Raw genomic sequence first — 15,586 nt, 5'->3', positions numbered from 1 at the left:
CAAGAAAGCAGCTACAAAAACTCTCACAATGATGATAGGCCTGAAAGGAAAGTCCAAGTGAAGAGTAGCAGCAAAGAAAATGGAGTCAGAGGTTTGCAGGCTCAGTTCAAGGTGATAGCAAATAACAGGCTCCATGCAGTCCCTTCTTCATGCAGGAGAGCAGCAGATGTAGGCTACAATTTGAAGAACTGCAAAGTACCAAGCTTCGTCTTTTCAAGGAGCAGCAGGCGCCCTATAGCATTCAGCCCAATTACCAGCAAAGAGACACTCTGCCCATCAGAAACGCACCACTGAAAGAACAGAAGACTCAGCCATGCGACAAAGTTTACTGTCTCTATTATCTAACAAAAGGACAGGAATCTCACTAGAAAAACATGAATTCTCCAGGGTTCTCAACTTCTGAGCGTGTCATCCGGTTTTATCCAGGTGTGATGTCACAAAACCAAGTTCCATCACCTATACATGTATCAACCTACAATGTTGCAAGACCGTGGGGAGACCATTGGCTCCTGCAACATATTATACCTTCACATGAAAATTGACTCTGGATTGGACAGAGTGGGCCCTCCCATCCCTGGGTCCCTGGACGGTTACCAGGCAGAGTGTACCTTCTCTGGCAATGAGAATAAACATGGAGGGACTGTGTGTTCCCTTATGTTGCCATTTCTGATCACCTAAGCCTGGGATAGTGCATTCAGTTGTTAATTTGTAAGCAAAACACCTCTGATTTGATGGGAACAGCTTCTCTCCGTCTACCTTGATGGAATGGGCATTGTCTTGCTCTGCTGGGACACGTGTGTTGGGACCACAAAATAGAGCTTTCTTGCCTTTAATTATGAGGACTTTAGCCTGGATTTCTTGCAGGTGGCTTATCGTCTTGGTAACCCGGAACTTTCCCATCTACACTCATCCTTGGCTGGGTGCATCGTTATGATTGTCTGGCTGCAGTGATCATGCCAGCCCTTCCACCTACTCAAAGCCTGTCTCCCCTTCCTCATTCACTTCAGTGGACCTATAGTGGGCCTATAGCTTCCATATTTGTCCTTATGACTTTTCCATGTTAGTGGCAGTCGAGCATGTGCAAACTTGATATACATATACTTTGGTGTCTTGCGGTTCAGATTTGGGGAAGAATGTGGATATATAGAGAGATATGTATGTCATCTACCTATCTGAGTCATAAGCATGTTTTTGTGTCTCTAAGCAGCAAACTAATGCATGTTTATGTAACTTTGTGAATGGATGCCTATGTACTTGATGTCTAAGTGTGGCTACGTCATGATGTCAGTGATAACGTCATTGATTTCTTGATTTGCAGTCGACTTGTTCGATTTATTCATCATCATCTCCTCCAGATCATCGAATGGGTATGGCCTTAATGACTGTCTGAGAGACTTACATTTCTCACATCTGCAATACAGAGCCTAAGAGTGAGGTGCATCTGTCGTGTCTCTGTCTTCAGGCTGAGAGTTGTGTGTGGGTCATGAGGGTAATACCTGGACCTCTGTCGTCAATCTCCCCTCTGGTCGACGAGTCAACCACATTACCTTCACAACTCTCTCTGTTCATGTGTAACTTTGGGAGCCACACCATTGTTATCCCTCTGAGATGTCCATGGTAATTTGTATGGCCATCCGAACTCCATGTCAGGTAACTGCAGTCTCCACCAGATTTGTACCAAACTCATTTCCCCCCAATAGTCATTGGTGTTGAATGGAAACTCGAACACCATTCCTGCCGGGAACAGAGGACACTGCGTCAGTTGTGATTTCAGTGTACTCTGTATCTTTAACTCTTCATCTTCTTCAAACTCTAAATCTATCAGTACTTTCATCCCTATGGTCTTTTCAGTGATTTTTGTTCATTGTGTGATGGCTATTCTGATGACACTAAAGGCGAATAACACTAGTATCAGTGTTCCTACCAATACATTCAGTCCGTTGGCTATCCAGGTTAATATGCACAAGCAGATGTACAACAGACAGCCATTGTCCTTTCCTACAGCATTCGCTTCTGCCTCCATCTTGTAATGCTACTCTGATAGCCGGAAAATGGCATCTGTCAAGGTTATATTGTCTTCATCATTTGGCAGGGCTGAACGTGAAGCAAGAATACTGGATCTTGCACACACGCCTCCCTCCATGGTTGTGAGATGGTCTACAACCTATCTGTTCTGGAGATCATTAACCATACTACTTGCAGCTCTTCCTTGATAGCATTTAACACCTTGACGGTTGAATGTATCATCTGCATCAGCTCCCAATGTGTTATTTGAAGCCATTTGGTATTTGTGCTGTTTTGGACTGCTGGAATGATGGACGTGAAGAACATCTCCATTCTGCTGAACAGTCTGTGGTCTGGTGGTATTGCGTCCAGGTTTTCTTCCATTTCCGATGATGCATAGTTCCCTCTTTTCACTCTGGTCAACCCAACAGATATCTTCTTTCTTTGGCGAGTATCCATTTTGTGGAATCTGTCTGCTTGTATGTCCTTCAGGGGCATTACCAATGCTGGTGGGTTCAACTGTATGAGTGAGCATATTCCTTCCCAGTTGGGTGGCAGTTGTAGGTATGCCCTCAACCCGCACGCCCAGTAGTGGTCCATAAGCACTGCTGTTCTGACCTTCATGCCTGGTATCTCTGAGATCTGCTAACACCCCTTATTCTCTCCAACCTTTACTGGACCATCATTCTGGAAACATAAAGAAGCACCCTCAAGTGGTATAATGGGCATGGGCCCTGCCTTGTTTTCCAACCATGTGAGCAGTTTCGCACTTACAATTGTCATTTTCCTTTTACACTACTTCAAATGGAAATGTTACAAGCGCATTTGCTTTACTCCCCAACCACTCCTTCCACCCATCTGCTGTGTACAATTGTTCACACACTAGCATCTGCGGTCATTTCCAGCAGCCTGGCATTCCCCCTATCTCCCTTGGTCCAGTCTTGGTGCACTGTAAACTCCTTTTGTACCACTACCTTTGTTTCTGCTTTGTGCAGACCTTCAGTGATATATTCTGTGGTCTTGTCTGTACTCCGGTAATCGTCCATCATTTCTTGAGTCTTGATGCAATTATCTTCATACGGGCACATCTTTCTGGGCATCCACCTTAGTGTGGCTCATCTCTTTTGAAATCGTCCTCTTGTGGTGCAGAGTGATAAATGCATGAGGCATTGTTTTCAGGCTTTTGGAATTTCAGTTGCTACAAATGTCCTGGATGCACTCATGGCATACGGGATGAGAGAACAGATGCAACAGCTCTCTCTGGTGGTTTCTTTCCCTAACTTAGCCATGTGCTTGTACCACATGTTGTTCGAAATATGAGCCGAATCAGTTAGATAGGAATTTACCTGGCTGAAGTCTGTCTGCACTGTGTCTAAGTCGCCTTACTTCTTTAGCAGTGCTTATCTTCATTTTTTCGTTTTCTCTTTTTTATGTGTTTATTGGTTATAAACAAACCTTATACAAATTATTACTACCATAAAAATACAATATACATGAATATCACAATGTGCTTATCGCCTGAGCTACATAAAGCAGAAAAGCATGGAAAAACAGTCATGGAGGAATCATCCGTTCAGTTTCTGATTGTATTACAAATTTAATGAAGTGCTCTTGAAAAAGACATATGTCAATTGGTGACCATGTGTCTCTATCTCGGACAGTCTGTACTTTCTCAAAGCCTACCTATTATAAAAAAAAGATAATGGGCCTAATCTAGGCATGTGTATTGTCCTTCCCGAACTCGTTGGTCCTGGAACTGGTTAGCTTTGGTTGTGGTGCTTCTTCCTTGTGTTGTTGTTCTTCTTGCATCAAATTTTCTTTGTTCCCGCAGGAAGCGGTCTCACCTCGGCAGGGATTAATGTCTCCAATGTAGTTCCAGACCTTCGTGACACTTAGTTTCACTGCTCATGTCACCCAAACAAGCCGTTAAAGGTCCCGCCTCGGTGAAATGAGCAGAGAAAATGCATTTCCATCCCTGTTTTGGGGATGGGAATGCTAGTGTGACAGACGTGGTTTGACCCCTGACAGTCACATTTCAAAAACAAATCATGACAGGGTCAGAAATGACCGTGCCATAATTTGTGCCTCCCCCTGGAACCTGTTCTGAGCAGACGCAGGGGGAAGACACTTGTTTCTGTGCATTTTTAAACGTATCCCGGTTGTGAATTTGAGATGCTCTTTAAAATGCCCAGAAATGCCCCCTTATTTGCACAAATGTGCAAAGGGGGAAAATAATCGCATCTGATTGACCTCATCAAAGATTTTGCTAATTCAGATGCCCTTTGTGGGCTGCCACTTCCTTATGCACATCTCACTTGCGTTTTATCTCTTGTTTAAAACAATGTTTTTGTTTGAATTGCCTAAGCATAAACTACTAATATACAACTCTATGTCGCTACAAAATATGTGTACATTGCTCAATAATTTAAAATTCACGAGACCAACCCTTTTTACATGCAGGTAAATTAAACATTCTGCAACTGTTGGCAGTGCAAACAATTCATTTGAAACGTGCTGACTCTAGCTGCTTGAAGTATATTCAACAAACAGTGAAGTAACACGAGTTTGTCTAGTAGCTGGCTATTTTGAAATAGTGCATTTGAAAACACAAACTATTCATTGCCTCTATATTCAGCTCTCTCATATGCCTCACTCAATGTGCACCCTCCCTCCCTCAGAGCCTGTAACTGTCTCACTCTACATCCCTCTCTTGCATGCACCACTCCCTTTCTGGCCATCTCTCACTATCAATCTAAGGGTGCATCTTTTCCTGAATCTCTCTCAGTCTCACTTGCACCCCTATCTCCTCGTGCACCCCTGTGACTACACTTTTCTAATGCCATGGCTTGCACCTCTCTCCTGCTGCAACCCTCTAACCCTGCATCGCACTCTTGCCATATTTGCACGTGCATCTCTCAGTTACTGGCACTTTCTCCCATCGCACCCAACTCCCACACATCCTTCTCTATGCACATCACTGTCCCCTGCACTACTCTCCCCTGTGAGTGAAGTGGGTGGGAGCGGTCGGGAGCGGTTCTCCTCTACTTTTTTATTTACATTTTACTGTTCCTATACTATTATTTTTAAAAGAACCCGGTCCGGAATGGTTTCATTTAAAAAATAATTGTGGAAAGAAGTTGAATCTTGCACTTCAGTGCAATGCACTGAACAGTCCCTTAAACAGCAGGTGTGCTTGTTTGGGGGTTTGGATTGCGCGGGGCAGGCGGCGTGGCGATGGGTTTTGTGGGGAGCCCGGGCAAGCCAGTAGGGAACATAGTTACACTACTTCTTTTCGCGCACTTTGACCACTGACTCTCTCTCACTACCCTTCGTTCCGAACTACACTCCAGCCCGCTGCACACTCTTACTGCACCTCTCCCGGCTGTACACATATTTTCCCGCACTTCACTGCTACCTGTGCACTCCTCGCCCTTACCACTATATCTCAGGCACCCACACAAGCATGGGCAACATGCTGATCTTGCTGCCTGTACCCACGTCTATCCTTTGCCTCTCAGCGTGAAGCAGCCAGTCTTTCCTGCCCGGCTCACGTTGACCGTGCTGCAGACTCATGCTTGTGCCAGCACACTGGCACTATATGTAATGCTGCAACTGGCAATGCGGGACCCCGACGCTTTAACAGAATGAGGCATGAGTGTTTGCCCATTCTTGCATCACAACTTGAAAACGTGCTTTCAACAAAAGCCTCGGACAATAACAGGGCGGGGAGCTGCTGGGTAAGTGGGCTGTACTGCGCTTTACAAATACAAATAAATAAATAAATAATGGGGCTGCCTGGGAAGCTTAGAGCCTAGAAAGAAGCGCAGGCAGCACAGGGTCATCTCGCAGTAAGACCATCACCAGACTGGACACTGGACTGGCTTGAAAGTAGAACATTGGGAACCAGTCCTTCCTATGCCTCGTCCTGCAATCTAGAATTCCATCCTGGGGGCACGCTGGATTGCTCCATGTCTCCTTCAGTTTAGCAAAGAACTGAAACTTGACTCTTCCAATAACACCTGGGTGTAACCTAGATTCCAGTTATCCTGTGCACACACCCATTCATAGATTGTGCTGGGATAACAGTTTCTAAAGTTTGCTTGAGGGCTTGTACAATTCTAATTTGCCTTAGCAATTCGTGTGCCCAATTCATGAAACGTTTAGCAGGATGCAAAGTGACTTTGCAATGCCAACAAACACATTGAACTGGGCCTGAGGTGCAATGTCACTTTGCACTGCAAAAAGTACTTTATTGCACCATGCTAAATGAGCCTGATTCATGGTGCAAAGAGTACATTTGCAGTGCATAAATACATGTTGCACCGCTCTGTGAATCAGGGCCGGTTCAACGTGTTTCTAGGCAGTGAAAAGTCACTTTGCACTGCGCTAAACGTTTCATGAATTAGACCCTTAGCCTTTAAAGAGACCATATATACAACAAATGTATACATTTTATTAAATACACCCATATAAAATATAAACATTCATAATATTGCACAAGCGTACGATTGCTTAACTCCAAATATTCCATTTTCTAATTCTTGTCAAATACACACTACCAATATTTTGCTCTATTTCCTTACAGTGCTCTGTTGCTCCTGAGCTACGTTTGTGCTATAAAAATTATTCTTATAATAACATAAATAAACTGATGCATTAGTTGCACACTGAGACACCATCTGCTTTTTCCACTGCATTGTCCCGGGAGGATAGCTCAGTGGCAACGTGCTCGCCATGGAAACAAGACGACACGAGGAAACACAGGTTCGATCCCCAGTTCCGTGTTTAGAAACTTTTGGGTATTAAGCGTGTTATAAATACGCAACTAAGACATATCCCTGTAACAGTGCCTCAATGCCCCCAGGCTGTGTGAACACTTTAAAAATTAAAATAAGTAAAAAATAAATGAACTAGTAACTATTAAGGGCACAAGTGGGCTAAAAGTGATGAAAGACTTAAAGCTTGATACCTCTCTGCGGAAAATATTCTAACCATCATTGTTAGAAATCTGTGCCAAAAAAGCCAATCCAGAAAGATGGAACAAAATAAGTTCTATTACTTATAAACACAGCATAACACAATAAAGACAATGGACCTCATTACGAATGTGGCAGTAAGGCAACTACGGTGCCGTTGTTACCATACTGCCACATTACGAATTCTGCTTGCAGGTGCTGCTCTGCACGCCTGGTCTCGAATTTTTTATTTATAATCAGAAGGCAAGAGACAGGTTTATTCTTTTTCAGGGTTTATTCACCCTCACTGCAGTTCCATAAACTTTTCACCTCCTCCTATTCTCGGGTAAGGTAGTCTCTTCAATCTTCTTCTACCCTTATTCCGCATAGGCCCAACAGTGTCCATCCATTTCTTCTGGGTACTGCTCTTCCTGTCAACACAAACGAGAGGGATCTCTATTACCTCATTTTCGTCTCCTTTTATAGGAGTGAGTTTCCCTAGTGTCCAATACCCTGCCATTACAGGCAAGTTCGAATGTCCATTTCAATTGTGTAGCTCCACCCCCACCTGTCATGGCCACCATCCCTTCCCTCCAAGACATCGTCCCTACACAATTGGAGGTCTCTGAGCCTCCCCCCTTTCTATTGTTGTGTGTCGGTGCTCGCTCCTGCACAACCAGCTTTACCATGCCCTCCTGTCTAGTACGTACAATCGGTCCTCCGGCATAGCTTCACTGTTGCCACTGCCATCTCTGCTTGTGCCACTGCCCTCAGAGAGATTGAGGAGTCTTAGCCCCGGAGGCAGTCCCTTTCTGAAGGTAAGGACCGCTGTCCCGGCGGCACTGTGTGTAATGCCTGGAGGAGACACCTACAACGGCTCTGCATTGGGCGTCAGAGCTGCCGTAGAGAGTGTTGTGACAGGGGACGTCCACAAGACCTCTGAGGTGAGGGTTGGAGCCGATGCTGCTCAGTTGACCATTGTGGAACCCCGGGGTTCCCTCCTTACAGTTCTATGTGACAGAAAGGACTGTGTTCAATGTCAGAAGGACACTGACATTCTATATCAATAGAATGAAAGAACTCTGAGCCCCATAACATCTTTTTGTGATATTCAGTGTGCCTTTAACCACAAGGTAGGCTTCCAAACTCTCTATGGTCCACTATATAGTGTCTTCTATCCTTTCACCACACATCTCCTGAATCAGCAGTGATTAATACAACCACTCTGGGGGCTAAGGTAGTGTCAGAGTCAAGCCAACAACACATACCCTGTGATGTAATCTGTAACACAGCAATTTTAATTCTCTCACATGTTTTTTTCTTTTTTCTTGAATCAGTAAACCATGGACAAGTGCACCACACATGATTTTATGTTTGGCCAGGCATTGCTCAAGAACCATATTTTGACTGAATGAGTAGCATGGGAGGATAGCTGAGGAACAACGCGCTCGCCTTGGAAACAAGACGACACGCAGCAACACAGGTTCGACCCCCAGGGTCTGTGCTTAGAAACCTATGGATATTAAGCGTGTTATAAATAACCTATCATCTTTCATATCATGCACCCTAATATCACTTATGGAGGCTTAGCAATGTATTGCAGCAGTCAGGAAGAAAAGAAACAGGACATACAAATAAGTACAAGATACTCTGACTGTAATGATCCTTGTGCTGGTAGTATATGTCTTGCTTCCTTCAACTTTCCCCAGATTCTCTCACATGTGGCATTTGCGTTGAGTGTGGGACTGAGGTTTGGAAGCTAGTGGAGAAGATTCTGTGCACAGTGCTAGCCCTACCAGTGGAAAGCCTTTCACTGCTTTTTCTGCACTTTGCAAGACATTCTCAGTTTCCCTACCAAAGGGCCACATATTCCAGATGTCTTTAGAACAGGAAATATAAACAACAGAGTCTAAGAAAGAGTAAGCACGGTAAGTAACTTGCACTCTTTCTTAGCTGTCTCATCTTTCCCTCGGTCACATGACTTCCCCAGCAGTCTGACACCGGCACAAACCTTCAAATTACACTGTTGCCCATCCATGGTAAATGTGGTCTGAAGTATCCACTTCAATTAGCCGCGACTCTCATCAACTGCTTCATGACAACAATGTATTTTTATAATTACCTTTTGGTTTTGACATGGTACTGTTACATTATAGTATTAACCTGGGTAGGTCGGAAGCGTTTATGGCAGAAGCTGGAGAACTGGGGAATTCCGATATGCCTATTAAAATGAATTGTGAGGCTACACGATAATTCTATTGTGCAGGTGTGGCTGAACCAGGACGGGGCACTTTCCCAAAATATACCTACTTCTAATGGCGTCAGACAGAGGTGCATTTTAGCCCCCGGCCCTTTTAATTTATACGTCTCGGATGTGGGAGAATACTCAGATAAGGCAGCTTTTGCCCCACCCAGAATAGGGTCGTTGAGCATAAAATGGTTGGCTTATGCCTACGAGTTTATTTGATTAGATTGCACCAGCATTGCACTTCAGAAACCTTTGCCTGCCTTTGTGAATTATACCTCTGTGAACTTCTTAAAAAGGAACGCTGTTGAAACGAAAATCATCTCATTCACAAATACCAAAGGATTCGTAAATAAGAGGTGAAAGGTAAAGAAGGTTGTTTTAGAGAAGGTTAAACATTTGGTTTATCTGCGTTATCCTATTTCAGAAAACTTGGATACATCTTATATTATCAATCACCTTAGGAAAAAATCAGAGGGCATAATATCTCAAATGAAGTATACAAAAAGCACAGTGAGTTACGATTTTGGGGGGAGAAAACTGTACCAAAGCTTATGTATGGTGTGGAACTGCAGTCAGAATGGATTATGGAGTTCTTCGGAACCTTGGAAAGTGTAATTTGGTGGAGGGTCCTAGGCATTCTTAATCTGATCCCCACTGTCACTGTTAGGTTTGAGCTCTGATTTAACTCCTTCAAGGTAATTGGCCAGTGGAGAATATTGGCATTATAATGGAAAAATCCATGTCCCTCTCTGAATACATTATATGAAGATTTGGGACATTTGTTTGAAAAGGAGACTGTGACAGTCTTAAGAGATTTTGCGATGGGATGTGCTGAAATCCTGGCTAATTATAACCTGACCAAAGAGGATTTGACATAAGATCACATCAGGGTAAACAATAAAAATACTATATTCCATTCATAGGTGTACAACGATTAGAGGTTTTCATGGGTATGTTAGTTTGAAACATCTGGCTGGGGACCATAAGACGCTGGGAGATCTGGTTGCCTACCTTAAACTTTTCCAGTGTCCAAAGGACAGGTGGGAGTATATTCGGTTTCGGTGGGAGAGGTGTTGTTTAGACATAAGGGGCTTTCAGAGGGGGAGGCGAATTGTAGATTTTGCAAGGAGGGTAAAACCTTGGAGAACTTTAAGCATCTCTTGGCCTTTTGTCTGTCCCTGAGGACCCTGAGATCTATGCACAACATTATTTGCACAAGGGGCCACCATGGACTGTGAAGTGTTTTGGCTTAAGTGTTTAAGTGGTCAACCAGCATACATTTCAATCGCAGTGGTCCATTTCTTAAACAGCTTGCATTTGGAGAATAGAGAGTCGAGACACTAATAGGTCCATGGCCTGCATGGTGGTCGATTGGATTGGGGTATTGGGATCCATTCACTTTTGGATACATGCTGGGATTGTTTTAGGCTTAGGACCTTTTAGCTTTGCACTTATTTGTATTATGTGGAATGTACTGATTCAATTATTGGGATACAGACGCTTCCCTCCATTATCTAATTAAGTAACTTTCTATGTGTTTGTTTTAATGTATTATTGTGATTTATCTTGTTTAATCTATTCTTGTATGTTTGTCTTTTGATTGAATATTATTAAGGTTAAATACATTGATTTAAACAGTAAATAATCATAAAAAAGAATAATAATAATGTTAACCCTACATGCATACACACATGTGAAACCTGCATGGCTTGTATGTATCTCAGCAATTTAAGCTCTACTAATCACAACTACTTTGTCTCCTTTTTAGATGAACCGTGCTTAGGAGACAAGTCTATATTCTGTCAAATGGAGGTACTGGCACGATATTGTTCTATACCGGGTTACAATAAACTTTGCTGTGAGTCGTGCAGCAAACGCAGTAGCACCCTGCCACCACCTTTCCTTACTGAAGCAGCAGAAACTGAAGGTGAAGAGATATTTAACCCTAGTGTGCTGGCTAAGGTTATAGCGAAACCAACCTCTTTGACACCTGATCAGACAGCGTCCACATCGGAGAAGCGCAATCCACCAGGCAGGTTTCCATTTGTGGACGAAGACACAGATCTCAGCATTCGCGCAGCATCAAATAACAAGGCCAGGGTCGCAGATCCGCCACACAGGAGAGGCCTACCAACAGGAGGCAAGATCTTCCGCCTAGTTGCAATGCCAAACCAGGCCCCTAATTTGAATACCCACGATTCCTCATCTTTGGCGGCCATTGTCCCAGGAGCAGCAGTTAACACTAATTCTACAAGCCCGCTTTCCTCAGCCAGAGGCTCCAAGAAGACCGAGAAGCCTATTGAACGGAGACGGCCTTTAAGGTCTCCCACAGTGGAAAGATGAAGGCTGAACCTCAAGGACAGGAACAGAAGGTTCTTTGGACACCATGGCGCATTCTGCTTTTAAAAAGTAGAGCCTCATGCTGATCATTAACACATTTTGGTTGTAAATAAAAAGAAGAAATAAAAGTGCGGGTTCACTTTCTCATTTCTCCCATTCCTCAAGATCTGATTGGCTTGAAAATGCTGGAGAAAAGCACCAAAGAAGTTTACGGACACGAAGGAAACTTGCTGAGTGTTTTGGCCACGCTTCAGTTCAGAAAGTGTGACTGGAACCAGTTTTGCACATCAGCCGAGTTCTATTTTTTTAAATAAATTTCACGTTCAAACGTAGAGCTACAAAAGGTTTACACTCCTACCGAACATTGTTTTGTTCTATGGGAACATCAAACTCCACAAGACTCATTTTGCTAATTTATATATAGAAAACATATTGTATACACCGATGTGCATCAGCTGTGTAGATACTGTATATTGCAGGAGTCAGTGTTATTTGTATGAGATGTGTGCTGCCAGAAATGTGTTTACCTATGTTATGTGTCCGAACAATTACAGGTGCCTGCCATTAAGAACTGCCTTATTTGAATTCCTTGAGCTGGTTTTCTAATCAGAGTTGTAAACGTTTACCTCCATTTTAAGGTGAAGAAAGACAACTTTTTATACGGTGGCCATTTTGGGAGATTTTGGTGGTGTCCAACATTTTGCTTTCTATTATATTGTATTATGGGGGAGGCCTGCAGTCTGGGCCCTCCTTTCTCAAACGGTGCTAATCATGTAATGCATAGCCGCGTTGCATTCCCTGCTGGGTTTCGCATCTGGCTTTCATGATCTCAGTATTGAAATGTGGGTTGTTGAATATACCTCTTTCCCAAAAATTCAGCAAATTCTTTTCCCAACCAGTTATTTGCATAGCAGTAGCTTTTTTTCCAATCAAGTCTCTTCACGCGATGCCTCTTTTTGCGTTGTTCGGGCTCTCACCATTTCAAGCCCTATTTATTTTGAAAGTGCGAGAACATATAAGGAGTGCTTTAGCCACTAGAAAGAGTCATGACTTTCTAAAACAACATATATCGAAGCATCCCTTGGTTTGACCATAAGCCATGCATAGGTTCCTGCTAGAACGACTGTTAACACAATGAGTTCTATGGCTGTATCATTACCAAAAGAGCAACTCGATGATGTCAAAAAAGTAGCATCTTTTGATGTCATGAAGTCTTTACAGAGAACAAGCCTACGTAGTTGGGACCCTATGACCCGAACCTTTCAATAGAGATGCTTCCCATTCACTGTAAAACATTCACAGCCACTTCTGGATTACTCAAGAGTTATGGGAAATGGGTACCATTTTGAAAATGACAATTCAAGTCTCACGAAATAACATGTCCTTTTTATTCGCACCTCATGGTGACTTGCATACGCCATGAGGTACATATAATGGCTCTGTGAAGAAGCAAGGGCAGCCTCATGCTTGTGTACACTAATGGAACATCGTCCATTTTGATATCCTCAGTGGGCCTATGTTCACGGCCTCTGAAAGGTTGGCTTTTTAACACTGAAGCTGTTGACACTCACATGGCATGCTGTCTTGAGCTCCTTGTCTTGCAGTCTCTCCTCAGTATTTCTGAAGTTCGTGGCGACACAAAGCTGCTCTGGTTAGTGTGCCTAACCTTGGCTATGAAAAGTCTAAGCACGGTTAGCACTTATGATAACCACCACATGGTTATGAAAATAAAGACAGCCGCAAGATGGCTATCTACTTTCGGAGTAGATGCAACCTTAACCTTAAACTGTACTTTACTTTTGTCCCTTTGGGGCCTCCTTACATTGATAGCTTAATAAGACAACTCGATCGGAATAAAAAATTGCAACTACATGTTTTCAAGACGATGCACTGCATATGACCCATTAATGCCTGGTCCTCATACCGAGAGTTGTACAAGGGCCAATACAATAGATATACTGACAATAAATGAAAATAACAGATCCCTTTATCATACCGCGTATTGACCTCCAATGGCTCTCTGACATGCTGACACACACACATTACAGAAGCTCTAGAAAACGTGTACATAAAGAGAGCTGTTGTAACTACATGCCACACTTGATGTAGGTTTCGAAATATTCCAAAACATACAGCTATCTAGGCGCCAAATGCATCTGTCGCATTCTAAACATTAAGAGACTGCAGGCGCTACAAGGTGCAGAAGAAGTGCCTTGCATGCATGGCTGTTTGCATTCTTTGGTCATATGACTATATGTCTTCCAGAATCGGGCAGTTGTTATGCTATGAGTGCATCAGAATTGTGACCAAATTTACAGGACACAACTGGGAGCTAAGATAAACTTTTTCAATCTAAAATCTGAAATCCCCATTAATGTTGACCAATTACTGGTAGTAGCACTATCAAGGCTTAAAATTGATATTTTCTCTTTTTGAAGGATTATAAGCAAAGGCGAGAGAGTTCTTTATTTCAATATGGTTCTGCCATACATTTGTACAACCACAATGCATCTGACTGCAATAATTGTCCTAGTAACATATGCCACCATACTCATTTAAGCCAGTTGTACTCTCTCATGTGTGTAGATGTAAAGTACTTGTATATAGGATTAAGAACTGAAAATATTTATTGAAGGTTGATTTTTTCATAGTTTTTTTTAATGTATGAACTATTTACACTATTATTAACAATGATATTAGATGAGTAAAAACGTAGAGAGAGGTAGATGGAAACCTGCGGGTGCATTGTCGTATGCACAGAGACGGAATGCTAAGATTACAAGAAACTACTGTAGATGAACCAATGGACTAGTTATTTTTTTAGCTTCATGATCTCAAAATCACATGACATTGTTTTTATAACGAAAATATAATAGTTTTGGCACTAGTGTACTAGAGACTGACGTGCAATTTTATTTCTTTAAAATTGGCCAAGCTAACCCCTCAAAGAGAAAACTGTTTTTTTTAATCAAAACAGTTGTTTTTTAGCACTAAAAATTGTTCTATGAAATAGTTGATAAATGTATTGAATTATATTTTGACCCAAAACATTCTATAGGCGAAATATATGCAACTGAACCGGTCATTATGCAACTTTCATGACCAAGCCCCTTTCCCTAAACTAGAAGATAGATAGAATAGCCCCTTAAGTGCATGGTGATCAACTATGTAAGATGTGTTTTGTACTGTTGTTGTTTGTTATCTAACCCACTGAAGTATTGACCTGGCATCGCTAAAGAATTGCTGCTACATTTGTGCAAGGCTTTTGAAGGTCAAAAGAAAGTCGTTTTTTGTTTAGCTTGTATGAAGACAACCCCTGAGCCTCAAACAGACAGGAAGGATGTGTTTATGTAGCCCCAACAGTCCCCAGAAGTAAAAAAAAAGAAACAATCTTGCCTTTTTATTTTACTGTTTCACACATATACTGTATATTGCAAGGATGTAGATACTCGTACTCTATGTATTCCTGACTTTATTTGTGTACTTATTTTCTCCATTGCTCAATATGTCTCCATAAAAGTGTACACTACTGATGCTGTTTGTTGTATTGGGGAGCACGTACCATAGCATTAAAAACTTAACAACACTTCAATGTGCCGTGTTTAATTTACATTTTATCACCACACACAACCGATGTACATTGTGTCAAAAACTGTGTGATAATACCAGTCCCCCAGGCAATAAATTATTTTCTCAATTTGTGGCAGAAAGACCACTGCTGGTTGGCATAAGAACGTTCCCTCATCCTTTGCAGGGATTTAATAATGCTGTTTGTGATGGAGTGAAACATGGCATATACCATGCATTCGTTTACTCACATTCGCTTTGCCTTTCTAGATATTTTATTGACCTCTCTCCTTTCCATTGTGTTAATTGATTTTATATCTGTTTTTATAACTGTGCCAATTCTTCCATTCATCCTACACCTCCCAAAGTCTTCCCGAGCATATTGCAGTAAAAGAAATAGTACTTACCAAGTTCCCCACACAGATGCATAGTTCATGCAGAACAAAGTGTTAAATGCAAAAATATTGTTACC

General features: G+C 42.4%; 1 protein-coding gene across 2 annotated transcripts in view; it reads left to right on the top strand.

Moving 5' to 3' along the window:
• The window catches only part of ADAMTS3 (ADAM metallopeptidase with thrombospondin type 1 motif 3), a 675,879-nt gene extending 660,746 nt beyond the window's left edge, over positions 1-15,133 (top strand). For both annotated transcript variants that reach the window (XM_069630646.1, XM_069630645.1), the window contains exon 22: positions 10,976-15,133. In XM_069630646.1, coding sequence (XP_069486747.1) covers positions 10,976-11,550 — 575 coding nt within the window. In that variant the 3' untranslated portion in view covers positions 11,551-15,133. The remainder of the gene's footprint in view (positions 1-10,975) is intronic.
• The last annotated feature ends 453 nt before the right edge of the window (positions 15,134-15,586 follow it).

Source organism: Ambystoma mexicanum, chromosome 6q (assembly GCF_040938575.1).
Source record: "Ambystoma mexicanum isolate Mex_15411 chromosome 6q, UKY_AmexF1_1, whole genome shotgun sequence".
NCBI lineage: Eukaryota > Metazoa > Chordata > Amphibia > Caudata > Ambystomatidae > Ambystoma > Ambystoma mexicanum.
Note: the sequence above shows the minus strand (reverse complement) of the source record. Positions and strands in the feature narration are given on the sequence as shown.